Source organism: Tursiops truncatus, chromosome 2 (genome assembly GCF_011762595.2).
Source record: "Tursiops truncatus isolate mTurTru1 chromosome 2, mTurTru1.mat.Y, whole genome shotgun sequence".
In the NCBI taxonomy this organism is placed as follows: Eukaryota; Metazoa; Chordata; class Mammalia; order Artiodactyla; family Delphinidae; genus Tursiops; species Tursiops truncatus.
Window position 1 is genome coordinate 15598445 of NC_047035.1, and position 13626 is coordinate 15612070.

General features: G+C 48.9%; 1 protein-coding gene across 1 annotated transcript in view; it reads left to right on the forward strand.

Annotated features, from left to right (window-relative positions):
• Positions 1-4839: 4839 nt before the first annotated feature.
• KCNK10 (potassium two pore domain channel subfamily K member 10) overlaps positions 4840-13626 on the forward strand; it is a 135828-nt gene continuing 127041 nt past the window's right edge. The window contains exon 1 of the mRNA XM_019924270.3: positions 4840-4891. Coding sequence (XP_019779829.1) covers positions 4840-4891 — 52 coding nt within the window. The remainder of the gene's footprint in view (positions 4892-13626) is intronic.

Consider the following 13626-nt stretch of genomic DNA (forward strand, 5'->3'; position numbering starts at 1 on the left):
CTGGTTATGAAATGTGTTCATCAGCCTGGTGCTTTAATTACAACTTCTCTGGAGTTTATACTATGTTGTCTTCATTAATCCGCAATCAGAGGTTTGAGTCAAATAAATCAGCAGGATTTACCCATACAGAGTTTATTATTGAGCGATATGATACATGACACCCCATTCCTTGCCCTTTAGTTGCTGATGTGTCTCCAGCTTTTCCAAGGCAAAAGCAGAGCCTAAGATTAGAGCAACATATACTTAAGGGTGTGTTTTTGCAGATGTTGGTTGGGACGTGAAGACAAATGTAGGAATGATTAAATGCTGAGAACAAAGTGGAAACTTCGCTGAGGAAAGACAACATTTCTGGTAGGAGAAGTTTAACTTTAATGCATAATCCTATCAGTTTTACCACTGAGTGCATCTACACAGGGTGTGTGTGTGTGTGGGGGAATATCTTCAAAAAAGTGACCTGGACATTTCTCTGCAGTTCTTTTGAGAAGAGGACTCGCAGGTGTCTTGGGAATGAGAAAGACCATACAAGATTGGGTTTTCTTCCGGACCTCAAGGCGGAATGGTGAAACCAAAGGGAAACAATCCAAGGCAGATTAACGAATTCGAAGTAGATTCTAATCAGATCTGTCCTCCTCCCGCTTCTGTTTGCCAAACCAACACGAAGCAGGATTTCCCAAGCTGCTCCATCGCTCCCTGCGATTCGCTGTCCCGGACTTTCTCCTGCCTCACCCCGATCCTGTGTTCACCTCTCCCCTGGCAGAGCTGTTCTTTGCCAGTCATTCGGAGAGGCTGACTCCCCACGTGCCAGGCAGCGTCCGTCCGCCCTCACACCCACCCCGGGCTGCGGCGTGGGGAGGGGGTAAAGGAGCCACCAACTCGCGGGAAACTTTCTCTCGCGGGAAATGACTGGGGGTTTCCGGTTTCCTCAGCCCTTCCACGCCGGGCTCGACGGCACTCAATAAAGTGGTGCCACAACTATTGCAGGTTCTGAGCTGCAGAGACCCGGGCGGCCCGCAGAAACGCATCCCCGGCAAGGAACGCGGCGCCCTTTACCACCGAATGCGCCCAGGACGCGGTGGCCGACAGCCCGGGGCCACTGGCGGGGCTCGGCGGGTGCAGGGAGACTTAGCGCCAGGATGCTTTGTTTTCCTGCCGCAGGAGCCCGAGGCGGTCTCTTTCCACCAGACTTAACCCTCCCGCAGCAACAGCCATGAAAGTTGCGGAGGCACAGAAGGAGAGGGAACCGCTCCGCGCGGCATCTGTTTTGGATGTTTTTTCTCTACACAGACCACTTCTTTCCTCCTTCTTGGGGTAAGTGTAATCAAGTCTGTAAGAACCAAGAGGTAGAACTGAAGGCGATGGAAGGGAATTGCGGAGCACAAAGGGTTAATGTGCTAAGATGTTTGTCTTGGGAGGGGGCTCCCCTCCCTGCCCCCTCCCTTTCCGAACTTCCTCCCCCGAGCCACCCTCCCTTTCACCCATCCTCCGGCCCGAAGTCCATTCCAAATACGCAGTTTAGGAGTTGGGCTTGATTTCAGGCACGTTAGGGGAGGGGGTGCTGGGATTAAGTAATTAATTAATTTTGGTAGATTTTTTTCCCCCCACAAACTCGTTTTTGTCCACATTCTGAGAAGGGAGAAAAAGTGGAGGTGAGGGAAGCCCCAGAGGTTGGGGATGGGAAAGGGGGGAGTGATTTAGCAGAGAGATGATACTAAGAGCTGATGACTAGTGCAAGTCATCAGGAACTCCAGACCCCTGATTCTGCTCCAAATCGCCTGGCCCCCCAATAATCATCCTGCTGATGCATTTCTGGGCAAGGTTCTCCAGGGGCCAAATAACTTCTGACAAAAACCTGCAAACTGTCTTGCACACAAGGGATGCTCAATAAATGTTTCTTGATTGGCTGAATAATGTACCCTGAGCTGCATTTCATGCCATGGGAATTTGCCTTGGACAGTGAACTAATTCCCCGATGTAGACCCCAGGGCACTAAGTTAGTCCAATTCATTTTGCAAAGGAGGAGGATCTGAAGTATTAGAAAATATTGTACTCAGATCTTCATTACCCAAAAGTACCCCTGTGACTGCTTCAAGGTCAGATTCATGGGTCCAGGGACCAGATGAGCTCACTTGGGTTTGAATCTCTGTGTTGTGACCCTGGGCGTGTTCCTTTACCTCTCTGAGCCCCGCTCTTCTCATCTGCAAGATGAGGCCAGTTGGAGCTTCCTCTATGTCATATAGGGAAGATGAATGGAGAGAAGTATGAGAAGGTGAAAGGGCAGTTGCTAGATGTCAGTCTTGCCTCCGCATCCTCAGAGGATTCAGGAGAGAGTGTACCTTTCTCTGTGGAGACCTCTCTCTGACTCTGATGCAGGTAATAACGTTGCGTTGCAGTGACTGGGCTGGCACCTTTCTGCCTGTGAGCAGTGGAGGAGGAGTGAGGCTCTGAAGGCTTTCGTAGGAGCTTGGAAGCAGCTTCCTTTGGGTTTTGGAGCAGAATTTACATATATACTGGTGTCTCTGGGGGCATGGCTGGAGAAGCGGTCATTCTTTGTTTTCTTTCCAGGTCTCATCCATTCTCTCAGCCTTCTAGTAGAGAGGAGCAAAGTGTGGAAACAGAGTTCCAGAGAAGGTAGCTTTGAAGCACCTAGGAAACCCGCACCTGCCTAAAGGTCCGAGTCAGAATAGTGCCATCAGATTAGTACCAGTTTTGCCTGACGGGATTTGCAGAGAACTCCCCAGCAGCCTGTAGGGTCAGTTACAAAGCACTTACCAACCCTTCTCACAGATGACAGTGGACCTCAGTGGATCTTGCCGTGTAACTCTGAAGCCTGGATGTGACAGTGGGAGATGGATGATGAGAAAGATGCTGCTGACACAGGGCTCCCCCGAAGCCTCAAGGTGCCATAGAGCGGCATGCATTCTGAGAGCAAATGCTCGCGTAGGCAGTTAGGGCCATAGAAGGCAGGCTTGGGAATAGGCTGAACAGTCACTTTCCCTTTCTTAAGTGAAGGCAACGATGATCTAACCCGACCTCATGGCACTAGACAGTAAGCCCTATGGAGGCAAGGTCCATGTCAGTCTGGCTCTTTGCCATATCGCCAGCACCTAGCACAGGGATGGCACATAGAAGGGGTTCAAGATATACGTAAAATGGACAGTGACTGGACAGTAACTTAAACTACTTCCTGTCCAACACTGCTTCATGCGTTCATTTAGAAAGCATTTCTTGAGCATCTACTCTGTGCAGGTCTCTGTCGTTAGGTATCCGAAGTAATTTGTAAACATTTTTATTGGTACTTCGAGTAGCCCATTCAAGAGCATCTCACCACAACCAGGTTCTTCTGGACACTGAGGTCCCACCGCAAGCCCCTGTGCGGCTTCAGGAGCGGGCAGTGTGAGTGGGGGAAGGGGGAATGCGCCAGGTTTAGCTTCTTTCCGGGAACATGTCTGGGGTTCCTTTGCACCTGCCCCTGCCGGGCCCTCGGGCTCCCGGGGCCGCCAAGTCTTGGCAACTCCGCTGTCCTCAGGGGTGGCGGCGCCTCTCTCCAGCCTCCACCCCGGCCTCCGAGCAGAGGCCCCGGCCGGTCGGCAGGTGGTTGGGGAAGGGACCGGGCTGCGCCTGGGGAGCGAGCTTCCCGGGGCGGGGAGAGCGCGGCCGACGCGGAGCGGTCCCAGAACAAAAGGCTCATGGCTGGCACCGGCCTCCTCGGAGCGCGCTGGGGACGTGGGTTCGGGTGCTGGCGGGAGGACCAGGCGCGGGAGAGGACTGGAGTGAAAACATGAGGTGAGAAAAGCAGGTGGGGGTGCGCCCAGGGTGGAAGCGGTGACAGGAGGTCTCCCTCGAGGCAGAGGTATGCGGAGGGGCCGCCGCGGCCCTTCCTCCGCCTCCTGCAGCGCCTTCCAAGCAGCCAAGCGTGTCTCCGGCTGCAACTCCGCGGAGCGCGCCGCGGCCGCTTCCAAGCCCGCCCGCCCGCCGGTTGTTCTAGCCAGTAAGTAGCGGCGCGCCTGCCGCCGGCTCCCCGCCCCACCGCGGCTTCCGGGCCGCCGCGCCCGCCGCCTCCCGCCACCTCCAGCAGACGCGCCGTGAAGTCCACAGCCGGGCGCTAGTGGCCGAGTGCGCCTCCTTAGCGTGGCCCCTCTACCCGCTCCGCGCCCTCCCGCGTGGCGCGGCTTTTGAGGCTCGCCGCGGGGAGGGTAGTCTTCGCCGCGCGCTCCCCGGGTGCCGCGCCACCCCTACGTCCAATGGCTTTCGCTGGGTGGGGAGTTGGGGGCGTCGCTCGGGGGCGAGGAGCCGCGGCCGGGGAGGGGCTTGTGCGCTCTGCGCGGCCGAGCGAGGCTGACGTGCCCGCCCGAGCGCGCGCCCGGGCGAGTGTGTGAGTGTGTGTGTGTGTGTGTGTGTGTGTGTGTGTGTGTGTGCGGGAGTGTGTGAGCACACGCCTTCAGGGGCTGGAGTGACACTGCGGTGGGCTTCTCCCTCGCGCCGGCCCTCCGGCTGCTCGGCCCCCAACCTGCCGGCGCCGCATTTGGGAAGCAGCTTGGCTCTTTCATCTTCCCGAGCCTCGCTCTCCATCCACCGCTTGCTGGTCTTACTTTTCCTTTTACCCGAGGGGCTGCTGCCGGCCACCCCTCAACCGGTGCAAACACCCAAGCAGTCTCCAGTTCTCTCCTAAGCCAAATCTTTTCCACTTGTCTTTCTCTGGGGTTCCTCCACGACCCAGTCCAAGGCTCCCCCATCCTTGGAAATTGTTTTGTTGGACTGCTGTACCGAGGCGTATAAAGCTTGAGGACTTTATTATTATTTCGATCCTTTTCATTTCCTCCCCTTCTGGGCAACGGAGCAATGAAATTTCCAATCGAGACTCCAAGAAAACAGGTGAACTGGGATCCTAAAGGTTGGTATTTCTTACTTTTGACCGCCCGGGCCCTGCCTCTGTCTCCGGCGTGTGCGCGCTTCCTTGACTGGAAGCACACTTGCTCCTGGCGGCCTGTGTCCTGAGGCTGGAAAATTCGCCTGGGAACTAAAGCGCGGGTGGGAGGAGGGCGGAGGCAGCGTGGGTGCCAAGCTCAGATAGCGCCTGTCATTATCACATAATCAGTGTCCCTCCTGGATTGTTTTAAAATCTGTTTAAAGATACACCAAGCTGGGTGTTTGACTTGAAATCGCACCAAGTGTCGATATTTCCTTCTGACTTTGTGTGTGTGTATGTCCTTTGTTTCTGGTGATCTTTGTCTCTGGCAGATGGGTGGGGTGCCTCCCCCTGGACCTGGAGCTGTACCGCCTGGCAGGGTGTCCTCAGTGGGAAAGCTTTCCTGGCAGCAAGTGGGGCTTGGAGCCGCAGCAACAGCCCCTGGAGGTGGCCCTTCTCTAGGGCATGCGGAATAATGAAGCCCACGGGGCCTTCCAAATCTTCGCTCAATCTTATTACCAAACCACGCAGCTAGGTTGGCTCAGATGGGAGTAGAAGGGGGAGGAGGGAGTGGTTTTCAAAAAGGGTGGGGCAGGTAAGGGCTCGGGGAGGGGAGCACGCCCCGAGTAGTAGGGTCATTTACAAGCTTTTACGAATGTTGCACAGTGGCCCCTGGGCGCAAAAGGGAGTGATTTAGACAGATTTGTGTGTGCCTAGGGTTGTCCAGGGTGTCTGTAATTAGCATATAGATGTTAAGGCTTCTCGTGAGTGATCACTATGGGAACAGAACAAGTTGAAACCTCGTGTCCAGTTTTGACAAGAATGCTCTTGCTTTTGTCATGCTTTGACAAGCATTTCTCTTAGCTCATCTGAAGGCTGAGTTGGGCGAGGCAACGCCTCTGTGTGAATTGGGGTTGAAATTTGTTTATTTGATGTGTATGTATCTGTGTGTGTGTGTGTGTGTGTGTGTGTGTGTGTTTAGTGGTTTTTTTATGAGTGCATTTCTTCTTTTCTCCAGACTGGAAAAGAGGAAACCCAGTCATTGTTGAATAAATGTCTTAGGAATTGACTGGGTACTGAAGACAGAGTGAAGAGACATTTCCTATTCTAACACCAGTGCTGTTAATACAACCAGGGCTGTTAAGTGCAACCCAGACCTTCTATTTTGTCTCTAGATCTCTGGAAATATGGGAGTGTGCCTGTTTTTTGTCTGTTTGTTTTCTTTTTTTGGGGGGGGGGGAGGAATCCTTGCAAAACATATTTATTGAGTATCTACTACAAACCAAGTGCTGTCCCAGGCACAGAAAATACAGTCAGAATACAACAGACAAAAGCTCTGCCTTCTTGGAATTTATAGTGAGGGATACAGACCTAAATCAGTCATTGCACAGAAGTGCATAATTACAAGTTTATACATGTTCCATGAAGAAGAGCATCAAGGCTTTAAGAAAGTGTCTGATGGAAGAGACTGACAAGAACCACGGGAGGCGGATAGTCAGGGAAGATAGTCAGATATTTGTACTGAGACCTGGAGGATATGTAGGGATTAATTGGCTAATGAAGATGGGAACCTGCAGAAGAAGGAACAGCAAGTGCAAAGGCCCTGAGGCAGAGGGAGCATGTATATTTGAGGACCTGAAAGGAAGCTTCCATGGCTGGAGCAGAGAGCAAGAGAGCATGTGTTTTGAGGTGTGGCTGGTGAATCCATAGGGTCTGATCCCAAAGCCTCGTGTTGTTGCAGGTAGGGACGGAATTGTGGATTGGGAGGTTGGAGTGTTTCAAGCTGAGGAGCGACATGATCTCAACTGAGTTTCAAAACAAGTGCCATGTGGCTCTTGTGGATGTGAGGGACCAGATACAATAGTAGTGTGGACCATGGTGGTGGCTGTGGAGATGGAAAAATGGATGGAGTAGGGAGCGAGGGAGGGTACAAAAATCTACAGGCTTTGTGTGAATCAGGTGTGGATGTGGAGTAGTTGGAATGATTGGGAAGGCAGCCAGGGCAGGACTAGTCTTGAGGGAAAACTCAGGAGCTCAGCCCAGGACTTGTTGAGTGGGAGACGTCTCTGAATCATCCAGGAGATGGGTCAAGTGGGCTGTTGTCTAAAATATCAGATCAGTTATTTTCAAGGAGCTCTGATAGGGAGGGCTGTGGGGCCGATTTTGTGAAGCTTGCCTTGGCTTTTAAAATACATTTCTATATAATCATCATTCTATCTATTTATGTCACAGTGATAAATACAGATGAATCCCACATTTTACAACCTAAAACAGTGAAGAAGCATGCAAGTAGAGTCTATAGTCACAACCGATGATGCTAAAAATGGAAAGACCCCGATAAAAGTCACAGCATTCAGTGAGCAATCATTGCATGCCAGGTGTTTGATGTATGTAATTTCATACAGTTATTGTCATAGTACTTATCTGATGGCACAGTGTTATTGTCCCCGTTTGACCCTTGATTGCCATCAGGACACCACTGAGCTGCATTTTAGTAGTGTGCTCTGACTTGAGGCACAATTGTTCCTGGAGGTGTGGGTGACAGTAGTCTTTCCTAGCCAGGGGGTGGAGGCAGGAAGAGAGTGGGGAGTGAGGGTACCATATCTCACACCAGCATAGAACTAGGTGCACATATATTAATGAATTAATTAAATTATTTATTAACTTATGTATTATTAATTATTCTTTAACCAGAAGATTAATTTAATGTTCTTTATTTAATCATAGACAGAAGAGATGATCCTAATTTTAGAGGTGAGGGAATCGAGGAACAGAGAGGTTGAGTAACTTATCCGAGGCCACACAGCTAGTGGGTGGTGGGGTCAGACTAAAATATGGGCCCTTAAATACTCTTCCTGTCTGTTCCTTATGTTATTGCACCTCTGGCTTCTGCCTGGTGAGGTTCCCAGAGCTCAGGGACTGGAGAAGCTTCTTTCAAGGAGGAAGAGCATAAGAGAGAGTAGGAGGAGGAGGTGGGGGAAGAGGAAGAGAAGGGTGAGGCAGTAAATCAGTCTTTCTCACTCATTCCTTTCTCCATTAACCTGTCTAACCAAATATTATCTCTGCATCTACCTCTGGGGGGCGGGTAGTCACTGGCTACTGGACAGACATTGGGTCTGTTCTTTGGAAGTTTGGGTTTACATAGACCAAATGTGTTTAGCAAGGGAAAGATGAAGCAGACCCTAGCATTATAATAGAAAAGAAGAGGGACAGTTCCTTAGAATTCTGGAATGAACAGACAGACTTGCACCTTCAGGTGGCTGTGCTCACCGATTTTGGAAGGAAGTTGTAATTATGATGTTTTGCTTATAGCCCTATTACCTGACAATTTAATAGCACAAAATGAAGGTGGTTTGAGAACAGAGTGGTTTTGATTGCACTTGGGTGAATTAAGCAAAGCACTGTTAAGAGGTTTAGGTGTAAAAATAAGACCTAAGTGTAAAATGATTATTCTCTGGTGAGCTATGGCCTTCCTCCATATTTGTAAAGCTAAGCCTTTAACACACAGTGACTGTTTGTGGAGGACCTACACAAAAGTAGGTTGGCACTAAGTATTGGCTTTCATAGCAGGATTTATATGCGTTTTAAATCAGTGGGATCACTTGTTGATGATCGTCTGCTGAAAACTGGGATTGGCTATCTGCTTTGATGTATGTCAAAAGCTTTTAAAAACCAGTAAGATCAGCAAACAATATCCCTACAGCTTGAGGCAAGCAGATCATTATAGTGTAAAAAACTCAATTTTGGGGCAAAAGAATTAGTTTCTAAAACAAGCTGTAGCAATAATTAGCTGTGTGACTTTGGGCTGCTCACTTAGCCTCTCTGGGCTTAACCTTCCTCCCATGGGCAAGGAGACCATTGACATGGCCTCTTTGATCCTATCTCTTCAACATCCCCCTTGAGCTGACCTCTGGACTATTTGGCTTCCTTTTGTTCCTCAAGTAGATCAGACGTGTTCCTGTCTCAGGGCCTTTGCACTTGCACTTTCCATTGCTTATAAATGTATGTTAGCGTGGCTGGCTCTTTTCCATCCTTTAAATCTCAGTTCAAATATCACCTTGTTAGCAAGGGCTTCCCTGTCCCATCTGAAGGCCTCGCCTCTCGTTCCCCAGCCCTATCGCTTTCTCTTACGTCTCCTGTTCAGTTGTCTTCCTGGTACTTGTCATGATCTGAAACCATCTTACTTGCTCATGTGTCACCTTTGGTGCCAGCCTCACTTGCTAGCGCATGAGTCCAACAAGCAAGAATGTTCCCTGTCCCGTTCACTGTCTTAATCCCAGGCCCTGGCAAGTGCCTGGCACGTAGTGGATGCTCAATAACCTTTTGCTGAATGTATGTAGGATGGATCAGAGAGGATCTCTAAGGCTTTGAGCATGATGGAAATTCCAGCACTCTTTTAAGCTACAAATGGCAAAGGACAAATAAGAATAGGATAATATATCCCTAATTAATGGGGTGTTGGACGGGACACTGATATTCCCACTTCCTTGCAAGCTCCCAGCTCTCCAGAGCCTCCAGCAGACTGTTTTCCTTCTGTTTGCCTTCTCACCAGGAATGGAGGTGAGGTGAGGGCAGGTGGGTGGGCAGATGTAGCCTGACAAAGATACGGTTGGTGTCCAGTTAATAATTTGGTGCATGTTGGTCACTGGTGTGCAGCTCATTTTAGGTAGTTAAATCCACTTAAGAAAGAAGCAGAGCCTTAGAGCTGGAGCTGGATTATTTTTTAAAGCTGCATTTTTAGTGCATAGTTGAGTGCAAAGTTCCAGAGAGGCCTATATCTTATGTGTGTATCACCTTTAAGTTTATAGAACGCTTTTTACAAATTATATCATTTGTTCTTTATTTTTTTTTGCGGTACGCGGACCTCTCACTGTTGCGGCCTCTCCCGTTGCGGAGCACAGGCTCCGGACGCGCAGGCTCAGCGGCCATGGCTCACGGGCCCAGCCGCTCCGTGGCATGTGGGATCCTCCCGGACGGGGGCACAAACCCGCGTCCCCTGCATCGGCAGGCGGACTGTCAACCACTGCGCCACCAGGGAAGCCCTCATTTGTTCTTTAAATAACCCTATTTTTGTCAGTATTGAACTCTTAGATTTACTGATGGGAATAGAACAAGTAAATGATTTATATGAGGGCCCAAGGCTGCCAACAGGCAGTGCTGGGGCCAACCCAGGCCTTCTGATGCTTACGTCCAGGAAATTTTCCTCAAGCTTTCCTCCCTCCCAGGATTTTTGTCCATTCCACACTCTCCCATTCTTTCCTATCCAAAAATGTATTTCAGAGATTTCTCTGAGAGATTTAGAGGAAGAAGGCTTTCGGTTGATCAGTGAGCCCTTAGCTGATGTGGTTTTCTTCAGGTTGTACTTTCACTGGCCGGCGCTTTATCCCATGAGTTCATTGAAGACCCTTGGATCCCGCTTCTGCTCTCTTGGTTAAAAAGAGATTTTGCTCTCTTGTGTATATGACTCATGCTCAACCTGTAAGCTCAGTTGAGTGCTATCTTTATTAATGTGTTTCCAAACACACATTTGTATAGCTTAGATTTTCTGGAAGGAAAATAATCTTTTGATTTAATATCCAACTTTCAGGAGATCAGCTTTCCAAATGGGATTAATAATGTGCCAAAATCCCCACAATTATCCTAGAAAGTAAAGAGGAAAGATGTTCCAAAGACCGTCTGGGCCAAGATTTGGCTCCGGTTCTTTTTCAGTGTCCAAGGGAGTTTCATCACCCTTTTGCCAATCCCAGCGATCACTGGGTGGAATTGGAACTGGGTAGGTCGACTTTACTATTCCACTCCGTTTCTGAAACATCTGTACTTTGGCTCTCCGTGAGTCTGCCCAGGCTGTCATAACAAAATATCACAGACAGAGTGGCTGAAACAACGGAAATTTATTTATTTCGCACAGTTTTGAAGACTAGAAGTCCAAGACCATGGTATTAGCAAGGTTGGTGTCTGGTGAGAGCTCTCTTCTTGGGTTGCAAATGGCCATCTTCTTGCCTCACATGATGGAGAGAGTGTACTCTGATGTTTCTTCCTCTTCTTAAAGGGCACCAGCCCTACTGAATGGGAACCCTACCATTATGACCTCATTTAATGTTAATTACCTCCTAAAGGCCCTATCTCTACTTCACTTATGTTTGGGGTTTAGGTTTCAACATATGAATTTTTTGGGGTGGGTATGTGGGACACAATTCAGTCCATAGCAGGCTCTATATGAGCATCATCTTAAATCAGAGGCATTAAAAAAACACAATCCAGGGCTTCCCTGGTGGCGCAGTGGTTGGGAGTCTGCCTGCCGATGCAGGGGACGCGGGTTCGTGACCCGGTCCGGGAAGATCCCACATGTGGCAGAGCGGCTGGGCCCGTGAGCCATGGCCGCTGAGCCTGAGCGTCCGGAGCCTGTGCTCCACAGCGGGAGAGGCCACAACAGTGAGAGGCCCGCGTACTGCAAAGAAAAACAAACAAACAAAAAACCAAGAACACAATCCACATCTTGCCCCAAATTGGGACATTTCACCACAACTGAAATACGGTGTTTAATGTAGGCACAGTGCTAGGGGCCCACTGTTGGTAAGAAAAAGTAAAATGTACCTTTTTTGAGGAAGTGGATTCATTTTACTTTTAGCCCGTGGGGGATTAGAGAGTTTAGTGAAGAAATAGAAGGAAGCCATTTTACTGAAAGCCAATTAGGAAGTTTCAGTTTGGACAGCTCCCTTGGCTGAAGCAGCAGAGTGAATAAAAGTGACCATCTTTTGCTGTACTCAGGTTCTGTTATGAAGGGCACTTACTGGACGAGCCAGCAAGGGTTAGAGGTGGTTAGGGGCTCAGCTCTGCATGACTTGGTTATGTAATCTACCTCAACGTGGCCCCAGCACCATGTTGGTTACACCCACCTGGCAGGTTTCTCACAGGAGTCAAAGGGCTTTTGACCACTTGTGGGCTCTGGTGTTAGTGGTCCTCTCAGCAGAGACTTTACTGTATCAGGGCTCATTAATTACTGTTATCCCGGGTAATGAGAGAAAATGGAGAAACAAAAACCTCACATTGACTTCCTAGAACATTGATTTGTGGTTTGCAGACACAGTGTGAGATTTTTTTTCTCCCTTGTAAGTGTCTGGGACTGAGTACTATGAATTGAAAATGAAAGCTGACATTCTTATCTTCCTTGTAGGGTTGGACTGGGGGTTGAGGGCCAGAACCATTGGCATGGGAGGGGGTGGTCACAGGGGAGCTGTGTTCTCTTTTTCCTCTATTCCCAGAGCCAGGGAGGCAGATAGGGGTGGGCAGAACAGGTTGTGTGGAGGGTTAGGTAGCAGGATTTCAGGGGATTCCAGTTTCTGTACTACCAATTACTTCACTTTCTTTTTCCCTAGAGGGAACTTTGAAACAAAGTGGAACGGTGGCAAAGTATAAGATTTGTAGAGTCAACCACTGCCGTACATAAATCATGTGATCACAGGGAACTCCCTTATTCCTCCCTCCCTTCTGTTTTTCCGTCCTTCCTTTATTCTCCCCCTTCCACCCTCCCTCCGCCCCCAATGATTTCTACAGAGTTCTGATTTCAAATGCTATCTCTTATGCAAAGGATTCTGATTTTTTTAATTCAACTACCCAATGTAGGGGCAAAGGTAGTGTTTACAGTTTAAAAAGAGATGCTTGAAGAGTCACTGCAGGTTTGCTCAAGAGATAGAGAGCCTGAAAGTCATGGTGACCTTTGCAGAATGGGCTAAAATGCTGATATTTGTAATTCTGACATACAAACTAGCAACAATTTTACTACCAAGAAATGAGTTTCTAATGTGTGAACAGCCCTGTGGGTCCCCCAAATAACACATTAAATATTTTAGGATAAAGATAAGTAGTGTAACTTACCAAATTTAATGTGATATGAGCCTGATAGGTTAAATAGAGATGCTCAGTATCATGTGATACTGGGCAATTGAACATTCAGTCCACCAGTTGAGAATATTGCTTTAGGCCAAAGGCATTCATTTCTCATGGTGGAATTTGAGGCTATATGGGAAGCAGTTTAGTAGAGTGGGTTCAGCATATACCTCCTTAAAAGAACTTGACAGGCATAAATGCATGTTATATTCATTGAACCTAGCCTCTGGGCTAGATGCCAACCTCTACATTACATTACAGGAGCTTAGGGTGGGAGGATCTAGGTGCTAGTTCCAGCTCTTCCATTCTTATGGAAAAGGAGAGAGTTGGGACATTGCTTGATAAGGCCCCTTCACGCCCTGATAGTCTTAGATCGCCTGGGTCCCAATTTGAGCTCCATCACTGATTAGTGGCTGATTTGGGCAAGTTGCTTCATTTCTCTGTGACTTGGTCTCCTCCTCTGTAAGGCGGAGATGATGACAGCCTGTACTTCCTTGATTTGTTATGTAGATCAAATGAAGTGATATATATTATACAAAGCTCTCAGAAGAGTGCTAGATTGTCATAAGAGCCCCCTGAGTGGTACCTGCAGTATGTTATCATCACGGTTGAAGGGGCCCCTGTTCTGTAGAAGTCAGGGAAGGCTCTGGCTCCCAAATGCTTCAGAAGCATCTGGTTCACTCTCCAGATCATTTGGGAGGGTGGCCTATTCCACAGAGCACCCCCCTTCCTGGCACTCTTTTAGACTCCCCATATTCTTATTCCAGGTTTAAAAAACCTAGACTGTTTTAATCAAACCAGAGGAAAAAAACAGAGAAAAAATCATAATACTC